Source organism: Lepidothrix coronata, unplaced genomic scaffold (assembly GCF_001604755.1).
Source record: "Lepidothrix coronata isolate B3197 unplaced genomic scaffold, Lepidothrix_coronata-1.0 Scaffold42, whole genome shotgun sequence".
Classification (NCBI taxonomy): domain Eukaryota; kingdom Metazoa; phylum Chordata; class Aves; order Passeriformes; family Pipridae; genus Lepidothrix; species Lepidothrix coronata.
Window position 1 is genome coordinate 3,995,124 of NW_016690222.1, and position 14,031 is coordinate 4,009,154.

The 14,031-nt window shown below is 44.1% G+C and overlaps 1 protein-coding gene across 1 annotated transcript in view; it reads left to right on the plus strand.

The window, feature by feature from the left end:
• The first annotated feature begins 574 nt into the window (after nt 1-574).
• Nucleotides 575-14,031, plus strand: part of UTRN (utrophin) — a 368,451-nt gene continuing 354,994 nt past the window's right edge. The window contains exons 1-2 of the mRNA XM_017813718.1: nt 575-698; nt 1,588-1,745. Coding sequence (XP_017669207.1) covers nt 1,667-1,745 — 79 coding nt within the window. The 5' untranslated portion in view covers nt 575-698; nt 1,588-1,666. The remainder of the gene's footprint in view (nt 699-1,587; nt 1,746-14,031) is intronic.

Consider the following 14,031-nt stretch of genomic DNA (forward strand, 5'->3'; position numbering starts at 1 on the left):
TATCATTGCCAAGCGACCCCGTGAGCTGAGGCATGGGCACCTGGCCGGTTTCGGGAAAGCTGTTTCCTGCTGTTATGTGCGTATATGCCCAAGTGTGTCTCAAATTTCATCACGCTCCCTGACTTCGGTGTCCAAGGGGAGCAGTGAAACTCCGAGGTGCTGCGCGACCGCGCTGATTTGTGGAGGAAAAGGAGCAGAAGGAGAGGCGGGAGCGCACAGGTGCGGCCAGGAAGGCCACAGCGGAGGAACTGATCAGGCACCACCACCGGGCCCGGCGCTTCCTCGGGCGGTGCCCGAGGAACAGCGGGGCTGCGCCGGCCACCGCCCGCGGGCTCGGGGCGGGGGCGCGGCCGGGACTCGCTCCGCCCCGCCCCTCCCCTCTGCCCCCGCACGGCCCGGCCCCTCCCGCCCCTCGCTCGGAGAAGGGGCCGCGGCCGGGACGGCTCTCCCGCACCCGTGGCGCTGGTCCGGCCAACAAAGGGGGCGCCGGGGCCGAGGGAGGGGCCGCCACTGGGCCGGGCCGGGAGGGGAGGGGAGGGGCGGGGCGGGCCGGGCCGGAGAAGGAGGAGGAGGAGGAGGGACGGCAGCGACTCGCACAGAAAGTTGTGGGAGCCACCGCCGCCGGGAGACGGAGTGCGGGGAGGAGCCGGGCTGTGCCGTGGGGGAGCGCAGCCGCCTCCCACCGCCGTGTCCGAGGGGTGAGTGGTGGCGGCGAGTTGCTCTCGGCGGATGCCCCGGGAGCGGCTGGCTAGCCCCGCGGGGAGGCGACGGCACCGGGAGGGGCGCGGCGGGGAAAGTTTGTTCCCCAGCTCGGGTAGCGGCGGGGGGACAGGGGGCAGTGCCAGCGGCGGGCACACCTGCGGGCGAGGCGGGACGGGGCGGCCGCGGGGAGCGGGGGCGAGGGGCGGCCCCGCCGCGGAGGTGCCCTAGGGCGGCGGCGGCTGCGGCCGCGCACCCTGCGGGGAGGAGGTGCCGGCACGCCCGGCCGGTGCCGGGTCAAAATCCCCGCCGGAGCAGCGGCTCTGCCGGGGCGGTCGGGCGGGGGCCGTCGTGCCTGGGGCCGTGTTTGGGGCCTGTCCCGCGGGGCTTGGCTTCCCCCACCCCGGAGAGGGGCTGCGCGGCTTCTCGCACACGTGGCTGTCGCGCCCCGGGCCGGCCGGGGGAGCGCGCCTGCCTGCGTCCCCTTCCCCGCTGGCACACGCCCCGGCCCGGCGGGAGCGGAGCTCCCTGGCTTTGCCACCCTCTGGAGCGGGACTGTCCCCTTCGGTGCCAGGTGGGTGACGGGTGGTGGCGATGGTGTCGCGGCAAGGGTCGTGTCCTGCCCCTCTGAGGGTCACGGGGGGGCACGGCGCGCCCTGACGCCCTGAAGCTTGGTTTTCCCGGCTGGGGATTGAACTGGCCGCCTGGGCCATCTCGCTTTTTAAATATCATAAGGTGTCCCACGCCGGGGACACGAGTGGCCGATCGGCTGCCCCGCTACGCGTGGCCGTGGCCAGCAAGCCTCTACCCCTCCCGTCGCACGCGGAGTCACACCTGGCATAGCCCGTGGAGTTACCGTGCCTCTCTGCTCCTGGTCCTGTGCTGTAGGTGCTGACCCGGGGCCCTCCATGGGAGCCTTCTCCCGACGGATTTAGGCTCCGCCCGTGGCGTACCCCAGCCCACGAGCATGGCCCGTGTCTCCGACCCGGAGGAAGGACCTGGCGGGGGACACAGCGAGTTCAGCGATATCATTAAGTCGAGATCAGGTAAGCTGTCGAGAGGAGCGGTGTTTTCCTGTTTTTATTTCTGTCCATAGCTTCTGACATCAGCTTGCATTTTTAAACAGCACGTTTGTCCAGCTGTTTTTTTGGAGCATATATTGGTAGTACAGTGAATGACTGAAGCTGTTCGTGCAGCTCTCCTACTGTTACTTACAAAGTAATAGTAATTGTAGGTCTCTAGGTTTGTGAGGGTTTTTTTGACAGTATTAGTCAAGTCTATTTGTTTGGGATCCACCTCCTGCATTATAATTACCTCTACTTTTGTAAATAACCATTTGCTTAAAGTGCTCTTATGCAACCTAGTGTTGGCAGCTTCTGTGTTTATTCTCAGACACTGAAAATGGCAACTGTGACCGCAATACTGTACCTCCTAAAAGTGCATTGCAGTAGTACTCATGCAGTAAATTAATGTGCTTCCCCCTTAATGTAAAACAGTTGTCTAAGGCTACTCACTCAGGCATTTCCTCCAGCAAAACATTCATGTAACAGATCTGAAGGTTATTGGAAAAACATGGAGTTTCTTTGGTTTTGGTATGTTGGAGTCCCCTGAGGCTCTGATGGATGCTGGGGTGGGTAATGAGGTACCCTCACTTTAGCAACAGCAGAATGGAGGTTTTGGAGGGACAGCTGTATGTTGTTTAAACCTTGGTAGAAAACTGTGCTTCATCCAGAGACTGGATGCTCGCTTACTTAGCCTCACGGGTTCCCTTTGGTTTCTTAAATGCAAAATGCTCCTGTTACCAAAAGACTTTCCTCTGATATCTGAAACCTAGCAGTGTGTTTTTTTAAAATGTTCCATGCATAAAAAACTCTAGCTCTTCAATTGGTCATGATTTGATATGTCAGATTACGTGGAATGCAGATTTGATCTGGATCCCATTGTTGTTGGAGTAGTTTGTTTCTTAGACCTTCTTTTTGAGGCAGTCTTGCTCTTAACTTCTGAAAGTGCAGTTTATGAAACAGATGCTTGTGGTTTTTCATCTTGAGTTCTCTAGTGGTGTTTTATATTTTCTGCTCTTATTGTGGAACCTCTGGGCATAATTTGATTGTAAGTGTGTAGTCAGCATCTCTAAGGGCTTTGAGTTTGGGTATGGCCTTGCAGACAGTTTATGCATTTAGGTGTGTAAGTACTACAGTTTTATAGGATGTATGAGGAAACATGGCTGTATTGGAGGTTTTTCATGAATGAACAAATTGTACAGTAAGTTCTGTTGTTTTGGTTAGATTGTAAATCTCCTGTTAAAACCACTTCAACTTTCTTCTTGTGTGTTATTGAGAAAATGCTCTATATTCTAATACAAAGCTAAAAGACTTGAGCATTAGATTAAAAGTGGTTATGATTGATCTTAAGTAATTCATCTTTTCTAAATATTACACTGTTTTACATCTGGATGTGTGATTTCTTTGAGTAACATACTGTACTACATAGTTCAGATCTGAACCATTCACTACAAGTAAACCTGTGGGAGGGATTTCTTAATGAAAAGGCTGAAGTTTCCTGAAGTACAGATGGCAGCAAACTAAAGGCTCGTTGTCAGGACTGAGGAGAAAATATTTTAAGCTATGCTTTGATTTTTCCTAGGTATCTTGGAAAGAGAATGCTAAATTTGATAATTATTAAAAAAAACAACTAAGTTTTCCTGCTGGGATGATTTATCTGGTATGAAAAGTTCTTCAGTCTAAATGATTTGAAATACAGTACAAGTGTTGTCTTCTAACTTACTAATATTTGGGGTAGCTAAGGAGTCTGGCTTTTGAGGCTCAAGAGATCAGAAACAAACAAGTTTTAGGATCTCCACTTTCTTCTGTCATGGAAAATAGACTTATTGTGTTTCTTGCTACTCTGTAAGTTCTTCATCTGTGATACGGGAAATTTCTTTAACACTTTGATTAGAGAGAGCATGCAAATACACATTTAATATTTTCGCTCAATAAATAAAATACGAAACCCACTTACAGTGGGTGAAAAATCTTTTAAGTGATTTAATATGTGGTCTAGTGATTTAGTGTCATAATACTTTTTTAGTGCTTATTATTCCTATGCATTTTTAAATAAGAACACTGAAAATAGTTGACTCTATTCTTGTAAATAAAAGGATGTAGTTGTATAATGTCCTGTGTAAAGATCACTTTCTCTGTGTTCTCCTGAGCAATTGTGTCTTTTTCAACATGTTTTTCATCATTTCTTTTGAATGGATCACCAAACTGTCGGGATATCATGGTTATTTAAAAATACTAATGCTCTAAAAGTGATATTTAATATTCATGGCTAAATATTTTTTGTTGTTATAACTTGGAAGAAAATTATAATTTGAAATGCCAGAATCTTTTGAGGTCATGCCTTAACAAAGAGTGGTACTAGTGAAAATGCTTCTAAATATTTGGATACAGGTGTAAACTTCAGTCTTTAGCAGCCTGTCAGCTGAATATATTGTCTTTTCTGTAGTTACGGCTTCTTTAGTTATCTTGCTTTCTAAAACTGTGAAGCAATTAGAAAGGTGTAAAGGTGGCATTGTCAATATGTGCATTGTATTGGTTATTGAAAACCTGAGCCTTGATCTGAAGTCACTCTTATGAGACTACTAAGACACATGAAGTTTTACAGTTGCTCAGGGCTGTGCGGTGCCCACCTAAGCTTATTTTTATTAGCAGAACAAGCTATGTAACTTTTTCTACTGACTTGTAATTGGGAAGCTACCAGCATACCATGTGAAGGATGTAGGAGAACTGCAGAAAATCATAATTTTTCTATAGATCAATCAAAATAAATTAACAGTTTCTATTCTAATCAATTAACAGGATTTCTGTTTTTTGCTTATACAAAAAAAAGGGCAATATCCTGTGCATCTGACGCGGTTTCACAGATGGGGAAGAAGTAATTTTACAAGCACTGGATTTATTCTTCGGAGAGTTCAGACTGAGAGGATGAAGGATAAAACATCCACTGGGCATTGCTGCATGCTTTTGATTATGTTGGAAATACTTTTTCTTCCGGTAGTTAGAAAGAAAACTTTAAATACATGTGCTATAGTCTGTAGCTGTTATAAGTGATAAATGCTTGATCTTCCAGAGCAGATTTTCCCTGCCTGTAATATAATTTCTGTTACTTGTGATACAAAAAAAAAATTAGGACATTTTTCTGTTGTCCAATTAGCATTTATCATTTTCTGCTTTCAATGTAGCTCCTGTTTGATTAGGTAGTTTGTTAGCACTGATCTACATGTAGCTACAAGTTATTTTTGAAGATACATCTTCTGCACTTAGAGTAGAGTATGATGGTGACCAAAGCTGCCTGTGAAATAACTTTTGACTATGGTATTTATAGATGAAACTGCCTTATGTTTCCAGAAGGACAAACAATCTGCTTCCCTTCTTCCTGCACCAGTGGTGGATGCTGATGGTTACATGATGTTTAGTGAGTAGGATACTTGTTCCTGGATGGTTATGTTAGGTTTATATGTTTATAATTAGTGTTATTTAGTGTTATTAGGCTGTGCTATGCCTGTGTGTCTGTATGATTGCTTGCTATGGAAAACCAGTTTCGCTTTTTTACTTGCCTGTAGTATGAAGTAATGTTTATGGAGCTGATTTATATCTTTGGAAAGCAGCTTGTAAAGATAGGTGAGTTTTTCTCGTTGCAATAGCTTTTGGGAAGGAATGCTGTGGAATGATTACCTTACAGTGGTAAAAACAGTGCTGTCATCAGTGTGCTTGAAGAACAGATGAGTCTTTGCTATGATTAATTATGGAAAAAAGGCAAACTTAAAATCGTCATGGTAGCTTGGAATGGTAATATATAATTAAACAGTAAGACGTGACAGGAAAAACATCTCTGGAAGATTATGCCTCTGGTACATTTTTGGATATGAATCCTGTCTAAATTGAGGGGAACTTAATTCTCCTCATCTACCTTTCATTTTTAATTATATTAAATATATTTGACTGAAAGACTGCTTTGAGAAATTGTAACTTCTGGAGTTTTTGGGCAAGGCTTATTCTGAGAACTGCTGCTGTTGTCTGTCTGTCCCCTTGAAGCAACACTTACTTGTCTGGCAGCCCCCTTGCTAAGGGATCTCCCTGTCCCACAGTGCCACATGTTGCCTTTGGAACCAGTTCCTTTGGTTGTGCCTCTCGCTGCCAGACAGCTACAGGCCAAATGTCCTGCTTCTCATTTTGTATTTTGGCTCCATTGGTGTGAAATTGTCACGAGTTGTCATAGTTGTAGGCAGACCCTTAGGATTCTGTCAAGTGGGTGAGGAGTTGGTGTAGCCAGATTTTCACTGTGTGAACTCCTCAGGGATGTTTGTGCAGAGTGTGTGGACAAGGGGTTAAAGATGAACAAGAAAGTTGCTGCTCCTTGTTTCTGCACACTAAAATTACTTTTTTAAAGACTAAACTGTTCCATTGCTGTAGCCTGGCTCCTTTCTGTCACTTGTATAATTTCCTTTTCTTGGGCTGTTTGGTGGGGACAGATTGGGTGCTGCAGTGAAGACAGTTCTAGGGTATTGCCTAGCATTTATGAAATGACATATATACAAGTACCAGGCTGGTTTCTTCTACTGTCTTGATTGGTAGGTGAAGAAATAACATATGCTGCTTCATGTGTTTGAAGCACGACTCTGTCTTGGAATAGAAATTGAAGCTTCTCAGGGAGGAAAAATAAAAAGCAACCCAAAACCCAAACCATAAAAGTAGCCCATTGATTTGTGCCAGGAAATGAGGACATAACCCTGAACAAAAACTGCTATGTGAGGCACCATGTGTAATGTGTTAAGTGTATCTAAAGAGGTCTGAAAGTTGGTGTGGGGAGAGGCTGCTGCTGAAGTGGGACCCCCCCACTGATGAGAATCCTGTGGAGGAGGGGTGTGCCTAGGTGAGAAGCAGACCGGGGCAATGTGGAGTTCCTGCCTACACCTCCCCCAGTACATTTTTGGAGCTCTGTCCTTCCATTTCCCCTCAGCCCTCAGGTCTTGGGAAAGAAGGAAGACTCTCATACAGTATCCTGAAAATGTTTTCATGTGCAAAGAAATTGTAAAAGCTCACAGCATTGGACAACTTAGAAAAGAACGAGCTGTGCTGTCTAAACACCTCTCAGTAACTGCTCCTAATTTTGATCATCATCTTGACTATCTCTCCTGGAAGAATCACCTGTCTGTGCTGTGTGTCGGGATTGATTCTTGTGAGCAGGGAAGAGTGGGGAAGTATTCTTATTAAAATCTTTTGAATGCGAGTAAGGAACAGGTACATCAGTGTAGGTGTATAAGGAGAAGAGCACTTGGACTTGAGCTGAACTGTTGTTTCAGGACAGTATAGCTGCTCTGCTGCTAGGTAGCAGCATGGATTGGTGTTCTTGGAGCCTGCATAATGTGTTGCACAGTATCCCTCCTTCAAAGGAAAATGCACAATGGGAAGAGCACAGATGTTTTCACTCCTGTGAACTGAGGTGCTCACAGCATGAAGTTGGGGAGAACTGCATTTATTTGGATGCCTTAATAACAGTCTGCAGAATGAATAACAGTGTTTAAACATCATGAGGTGGGAGGCAGGAGTTGCATTGTGTGACTCCTTATTGTGTTGATGAAAGAATAACTTATAATGCTCTGTACTTTGTCAGAAGTCTGTTTTATGTCTTTCTCCCCTCCCTGTGTTTTGGGGATGCAGCTGAGTTGTAATTTCAGAAAATGTCAGTATGTTCTCAAAGGAAAGCTGGGAGTTTTAAAGGTAGCAACAAAAATGACAGGCTAAGGAAGTAGAATAGACCTCTGGAATCTGTGGATTTGATAGAAGCAATAGTACAGCTCTGTTGCAAGCTGTAATTTTGGAAATGAGGCAAGAAACTACTGATTTGTAAATATAGCCAGCTGCAAAGTCAGTGAAACATCTGCTATCAAGAAAGAGTCAAACTGCCATGTATTTATTTATTATTATGATGTCTCTGAAAGGACATCCACGCTGCCTGATACTGCCTTGGAGAGAGTAAAAAGAGAAACTTGAATTATTGGACCACAGTTGGGCTCAGCCCTGACTGGAGCCCAAAAAACCCCCCCACCTGAAATACAAACACTTCTATTTATATTTTGTTGTCACTTATCTGTGGGACCAGCAGATTCGGGCTGATACAGTCACTCTCCCTGACTCGAAGTGCATATGTAAGTGGATGGGAGACTCTGACATGCCTGTGGATTGTGCCTATGGAGACTGGCCCTGGGTTGGGAGCTGGTTGTCAGTGGGGAGGGTGCTGGAAGGCAGCCAGCTGTAACAGGGAGGGTGTGGGCAGTTGTAATTCTTTCAGCCAAGGGCAGGGGTTGAGTTTGGGTGTGTTTTGGGCTGCATCTTGTCTCTGACTGTCTGAACCAGCTCTGGATCTGGGCTGCAGCAATGCAGGGGAGACTGGTTACGAGTGGGGACATCTACACATCTACAACTGTGGCAGTGACCTTGTGAAGCTTTCTTATGCTCAGAAATATGTTCACTCTTTGATAACTTGCATTTTTAGGTATTCATTAATCTGTTGAGTGCATGGGACAGATGCATGAAACATGTTGAGATGCTAGAGAGGAATAAATTGAGCATTATACAGCTTAATTGTAGTTTCTCTTGTAAGGAGGCACCTCCTATCCCAGGGAGACATTCTCTAGCAGCCTAGCACATGTTCAGGTGAGTGGATCTCCTGCTGGGTGTGGAAGAAGTGATGAAGAGCTGCTGAACCTGTAGCTGGTGGGAGACGGGCTGACTATGTTTCAGTAAAAGACTAACTTCTCTCTGAAAAACACTGGATGCCTGATGGTAGGAAAGGATTTGGCTACATGACGGAGATTAGGTATGTATTCTTAAGGTTATTTTGCTGATCAGTGTAGGGAATGTACAGCAGTACTTTCCAGTCATGAATTGATAATGAAGTTCCTTTCTGGGCTTCAATGTTTTTTCCCCTCACCTGGTTATAAACCAGGAGGACCCAACATCCAGAAACTGAGAGATTTTATAGAGGAATAAGACAAACACATAAGGATTGGCTGGTCACTGGCTTATGCATTTAGCTGTGGAGAAACATGCACTTAAGCCATGAAAGAACATGCTTTGATGGGTCTATGTAATTCATTCCATAAATAGCTTTTAATTAGTTCCCATATATTCTGTTTTTATTTCCTAGCATCAAATGTGGGTTTTGCCCCCTCCTAACCTAGATCATGGCAGAGGACCAAAGGTGAAATATGCTCCTAAAATGTGATGTTAGAAATTATTATTGTGTGATGTGTAAGTTCTGAAATGGTTTTTTGCTATCTTTTTTCATTCTTAATTTACCTGTGCTATCCTGGATGAGCAAAGAGCAGCAGTCTGTGCTTGAATAACAAATGGAGGAGATTTATTTGAACATTTTATGGGAGCATGTTTGGAATAGAGTGAAACCTTTTGGTTTCTGTTATTTTAATAGTTATATTATAAAATATGACTGTATTAACAGAAGAGAATAAATAAAGTAGTATTTAAATGCCAACAGACCGAGACCTTTCTATTGCCTCTTTCCAGGCTTTAACTTCTGTTATAGCTTTATAATGAACAACAGCTATGGTCAGCATAAATCATTTCCAGAGAGGGTTCATTTCTTTCTTTTTCCTGGTTTCTACATGTACATCTTGTTCTTGGATGAGACTTCTTGTGGAAATTCACAGGAACATACTGTGTTAATACCACGCCTCTTTTAACTTCCATGGAGCCTTTTCTCAAGAAAGTCTGTTAGTGTCCTTCTGAATTAATTTTGCTCTCTCTGGGATAGTGATGTGTAGTTGTTTCCTCCGTGCTCAGGAATTTTTCTCTTCAACCTGTCTGTTGTGCCCAGTTTAGAGCTTGTTGGTTTGACTTACTGAGCTTTAAAAAAAAAAAAAAATTAGCTTATTTAACACACTGTTCATTTAGAATAGAGTTTATTAAGTTTAATATTAGAGTTCTTAAAGGTTACAATCCGATGTGAAGTATTTGCTCTGGTCTTTTTACTCAAAAAATACATTTACAAGCTTTATAATCTGTGCAGAGGAGTAGTCTGTGTGACAGTGTCACTCGTACAGTGCCCATGTACTTGCCAGTGAGGGTGCTGTGTTTCGCTGACAAGTTGAGATTGGGAGCATTGAGCTAATTCGGGACAAAAGGACACTTTTAAACCACCCCCCCAACCACTGTTCTGGTTTCACCAGGCATTTGAGGATTTATTAAAGCAATGAAGCATACTTTTGGAAGCTTACATTGCTATTTTGATAGGACAAGTCAAATGTTGACCATTATATTAATGTGGAAGTAGTTTTATATTTAAGTGCACAATCAGCATGTCCAAAATTGAACTGGAGAAAGAGGAGGGAAGAGTTCAAATGAGGTTGTATCCATTGTCACAAATGCCATACCACTCTGTATTGGTTTATTTCTATTTTGAAGGCTATTGAAACCCAATTAAAGTTCATTATTTGCCCTCTGAATGTTAACAGAAAGCTCCTTGATTACAGGAGAATCATTATTGAAAGAGAAGAGATTGAAAGCACTCTGCTATTAATAATTTTAGCGAAGTGCTTTACAGAGTCTCTGTAGATGTCAGGCTCCTAACAGGTTCTGCACTGCTGCCTCTCCAGACCTGTTTCCCTCTTATTTCCCCCTCCTGGTAAAAAGCAATGCATAAAACGTAGAGGTGAAGAGGTGAAGTTTTTGCAAGAAGGTTCAGTGTTAGTAAGAAGGTTCAGGTATATCACACCACTACCAAGAGAAGCCTTTTCTTCTATTTTTGGGCATTGGGAGAATGATGGCATCAGTTTGTGACTTTTTTCCATGCAGATGCTTTTCTTGTCCTTTCTTATCCAAAGAAAACTAGATCAGTCAAGACTCAGAGAGCTGCTGAGATGCAAGGATGGAATGACTGCTGCATCAGCCACAGTGGTGTCTGTTACTTCTCAGTCCCCCAGCAGAGCCTCTTCTTGAATGACATCCCTTCAGAGTTTGGACTAATGCCTTTTTATGCCAAAAAGGTTAATGCGCTGTCTGCATCTTTCTTACCCATCCATGTGTGCATGGCAGGAGGGAGCATGAGGACCTGCTATGAAGTCTCAGGACTGACTTCAAGTCTTTAGGTAGACCCTCCTCTGGTCAGGAGAACCCAAATTTTAATTTTTGTTAGATCTAAAGCAGCTGTTTAGAAGGGTTTTCATTTAGGCTGTAATAAAGTGGTTCCTAAAACTTGGGAAGCTTGAAGTTAATGAATTCCATGTATACTGTATTTTGTTGTTCATGTTTATTTTAAGAGGGGGAGATAATTTTTGTACTAGATCATCAAGGCTATTTGTCTTTCCAGACCTTTGAGCTAAGAATTTCCTGACGTTGAAACCTTCTTCTCTACCCCTAATCTGCTGAAGTGGGTTTTCTGTCACTACATGGTAAATAACTTCCCCTTCTCAGCAGGCAGTGTTAAATATTTCATCATTGGTAAAGGATAATAGTTACTTTGCTTACACAGTGACTAACAGTATTGGGTGTGTTCATCTCCATGAAGAAAACGAAGAGATGGAATGTACCTTTTCTGATCTTTCTAATTGAAAACCCTCAACTCTTTGGTTTAAAAGATCAGTTAATTTTGAGCAAGGCACACAGCAGAGTTGTGGTGTAACAGATCTCTGTGTGTTGTAGGATACCATATCTAAAGAAGGGAAGTTGTGTTCACTGAAACCCTTAAGTAAGGGTGTGGGCAATAGGATGAAACAACGGTAGCTGGTTTTGTGAAATGGGTTGCTTTTGAGGGGTGATCACCCTTTGATTGCTAGTTTGGGTCTCATAGCCCCTCTCAGAGAAGCAGTGGAATTTAATGCCAGGAGTGCAGTGGGGAAGGTGAGGACCTATGGATGTCTTGAGGCATCAATTGGGGCAGAGTCTTGGTGGTAACATACTGTTTTCATGTGTCACACAGTATAAATCAAGCAGAATACATTGAACAAACTGGAAGAGTGTGTACTGACTAAAGCGAAGTATACTGAAGCAAAATCCCTGCTCACCCATCTCCTGTTAGCACTAGTGGTGGTCTACTGTCAGTTGTGAGACTGGGATATTTATAAATCTCACTTTGAACCTCCATGTTGCAAACATAAAATGTGATAGCCTACTCTCTGCCTGACTGTATGTGCTTGCCTTGATGTGTAGATGTAACTGGTTGGAATGGCAGAATTTGTGCTTGAAAGAAGATCCTTTGGAGCATTTAACTGGAAAATGGTGGCATCAGTTTTTTCCATGCAGATGCTTTTGTTGTTCTTTCTTATCCAAAGAAAACTAGATCAGTTGACTTACAGAGCTGCTGAGATGCAGGAATGGAATGACTGCTGCATCGATGTGGGATCTTGAGTCAGAGATATCTGTAGTACAAAGGAAAGAAGAGGTTTTGTGGCATGTGCAATCCAGAGATGCATGTAAAACATAATGGCAACATAGAATAACCAACCAGGCTAATTTAAAGCCAGGGTGACTTTGTACTTGTTTGTGGCATTGATTTTATTATTTTTCTTGTCTCTGGGGATGACTCGTGACTGGATTAATAAAATTTAAAAATAGATGTCTGGTTCAATTCCAAGTATGAGGATAATAATTTTTGAACGTGATATGCAATTAAAAATAATTACCCAAAATAAACTAGAAAGCCCTAAACATTGCCTTTTGAAAAACATACTTCTGTTCTTCCCAGAAGTTGCTCTTTTTTTATATGCATGTATGTGTTCTGTGCGTCCTCTACCTTGTTCAGCTTCATGGTTTTTCTTCCAGCTGAAGGAAGACTGCAGTGATTGACTCAGTGTGTGCTGCAAAGTGTATGGAAGAAGAGCAAAAGAGATGGACACTGTTTTTTTTGTTTTTTCCTCCTTCCTGCCATACTCCTGGTATGAGGATGGTATGGTATGAGGAAGGGTGGAGGGATAAATGTGGCAGTGCTGGCTCCTGCTGCCTTGGGATATGTCCTGGTGTGTGGCAGGGCTGTGTATTGACACCTGAGGCCCCCTGTGCTTTTGTTTTTCAGGCAGCATCTCTGCTGTAATCAGAAGATAGTTTGAGACAGTCTAAAACTTCAGTGAAACAGGTGGAAAATGTTGTTATACTTTTTTTTTTTTTTGCTGTTGAATGCTGTTGCCTTATTGGCTTCATATCCCTGGCCCGGCAGGCATTTGCAGGGAAGGAGAAAAGGAATCCTCAAGGATTTAGCTGCTGCTTTAGATCATCTTCACAGAAGATAATTCCAGTGAAGTCAGGATTGTTTACAGAGATACGTCTGTGAATATTTGTACAGAAAAGACTTGTTGGAAAATGAGCTGAGGGCAAAAATTACTGAGGAGAGACTCAAGGGCCTGGTGCTCCCAGAGCAGCTGGATGGGGGAAGAGCCCTTAGCTATCCAAAAAGGGTCTAGGTGTTCTAAGGCATCTTCCTCTTAAGTTATCAGAATGGCTGGTTTGTGGCCGCACTGCCGGAGTGTGTGCTGCAGTGCTGGTGCAGATGGGCTGTGGGGCTGGGGCAGCCGGTTGGCATCTGTCTGTTGTGCAGCACCTGGTTCCTGTGCCAGGCTCTGGACCTCAGTCATTGAGCACAGTGAAAAATGTACATCAAAAGCGGTTACTCTTTCCAAAACATGGACTGGGGACTTGTGGTAGTACTCATCTTTCCTGCAACTTCCTCTTCATTAGAGCCCTCATGCCAGCTTTTCACTGTTGATATGCCAGTTCAAATTTTCAAAGGGTTCAAACCACTGACCATTTCCTGAGCACCTGACTGCAGTGTAGGACATGATGGGACCTGTTTCTGATGTATTACACGGAGAGAATGTGCACTGGGAAGAGAGCGAGGGGACAGAGAGCATTGAGGGTATTTTGTAATAAGCCAGGCAAGCCCCAGCACCTTCTGGGGAAGAGAGTGGGTGTTTGTATGTGTTTCTGCATGGGAGAGGTATTGCTCAATGATCACATCTGAGGCTGAAGGCCCAAAAAAGGATTTAATGGTAGATTGGATTTAGTGGTTGCACTCTATGATCTTAGAGGTCTTCTCCAACATAAATTATTCTATGCTTCTGTGAAGCTGATAGTGAGTTGTCAGTACCAAAATGATGCTGAAAGATGCTGGTCTAAGCAGAAGAGGATAGAGCTGGCTTACAGTGAGCCGTGATTTCCCTAGGAGAAAGACGTTGAAAAGTCATTAATCAAGAACTAGAGAAAAGGAGCATTGCTTTCCCTTCTCAAAAATAAAACAACCACAACAAGACCCTCTGCTGGT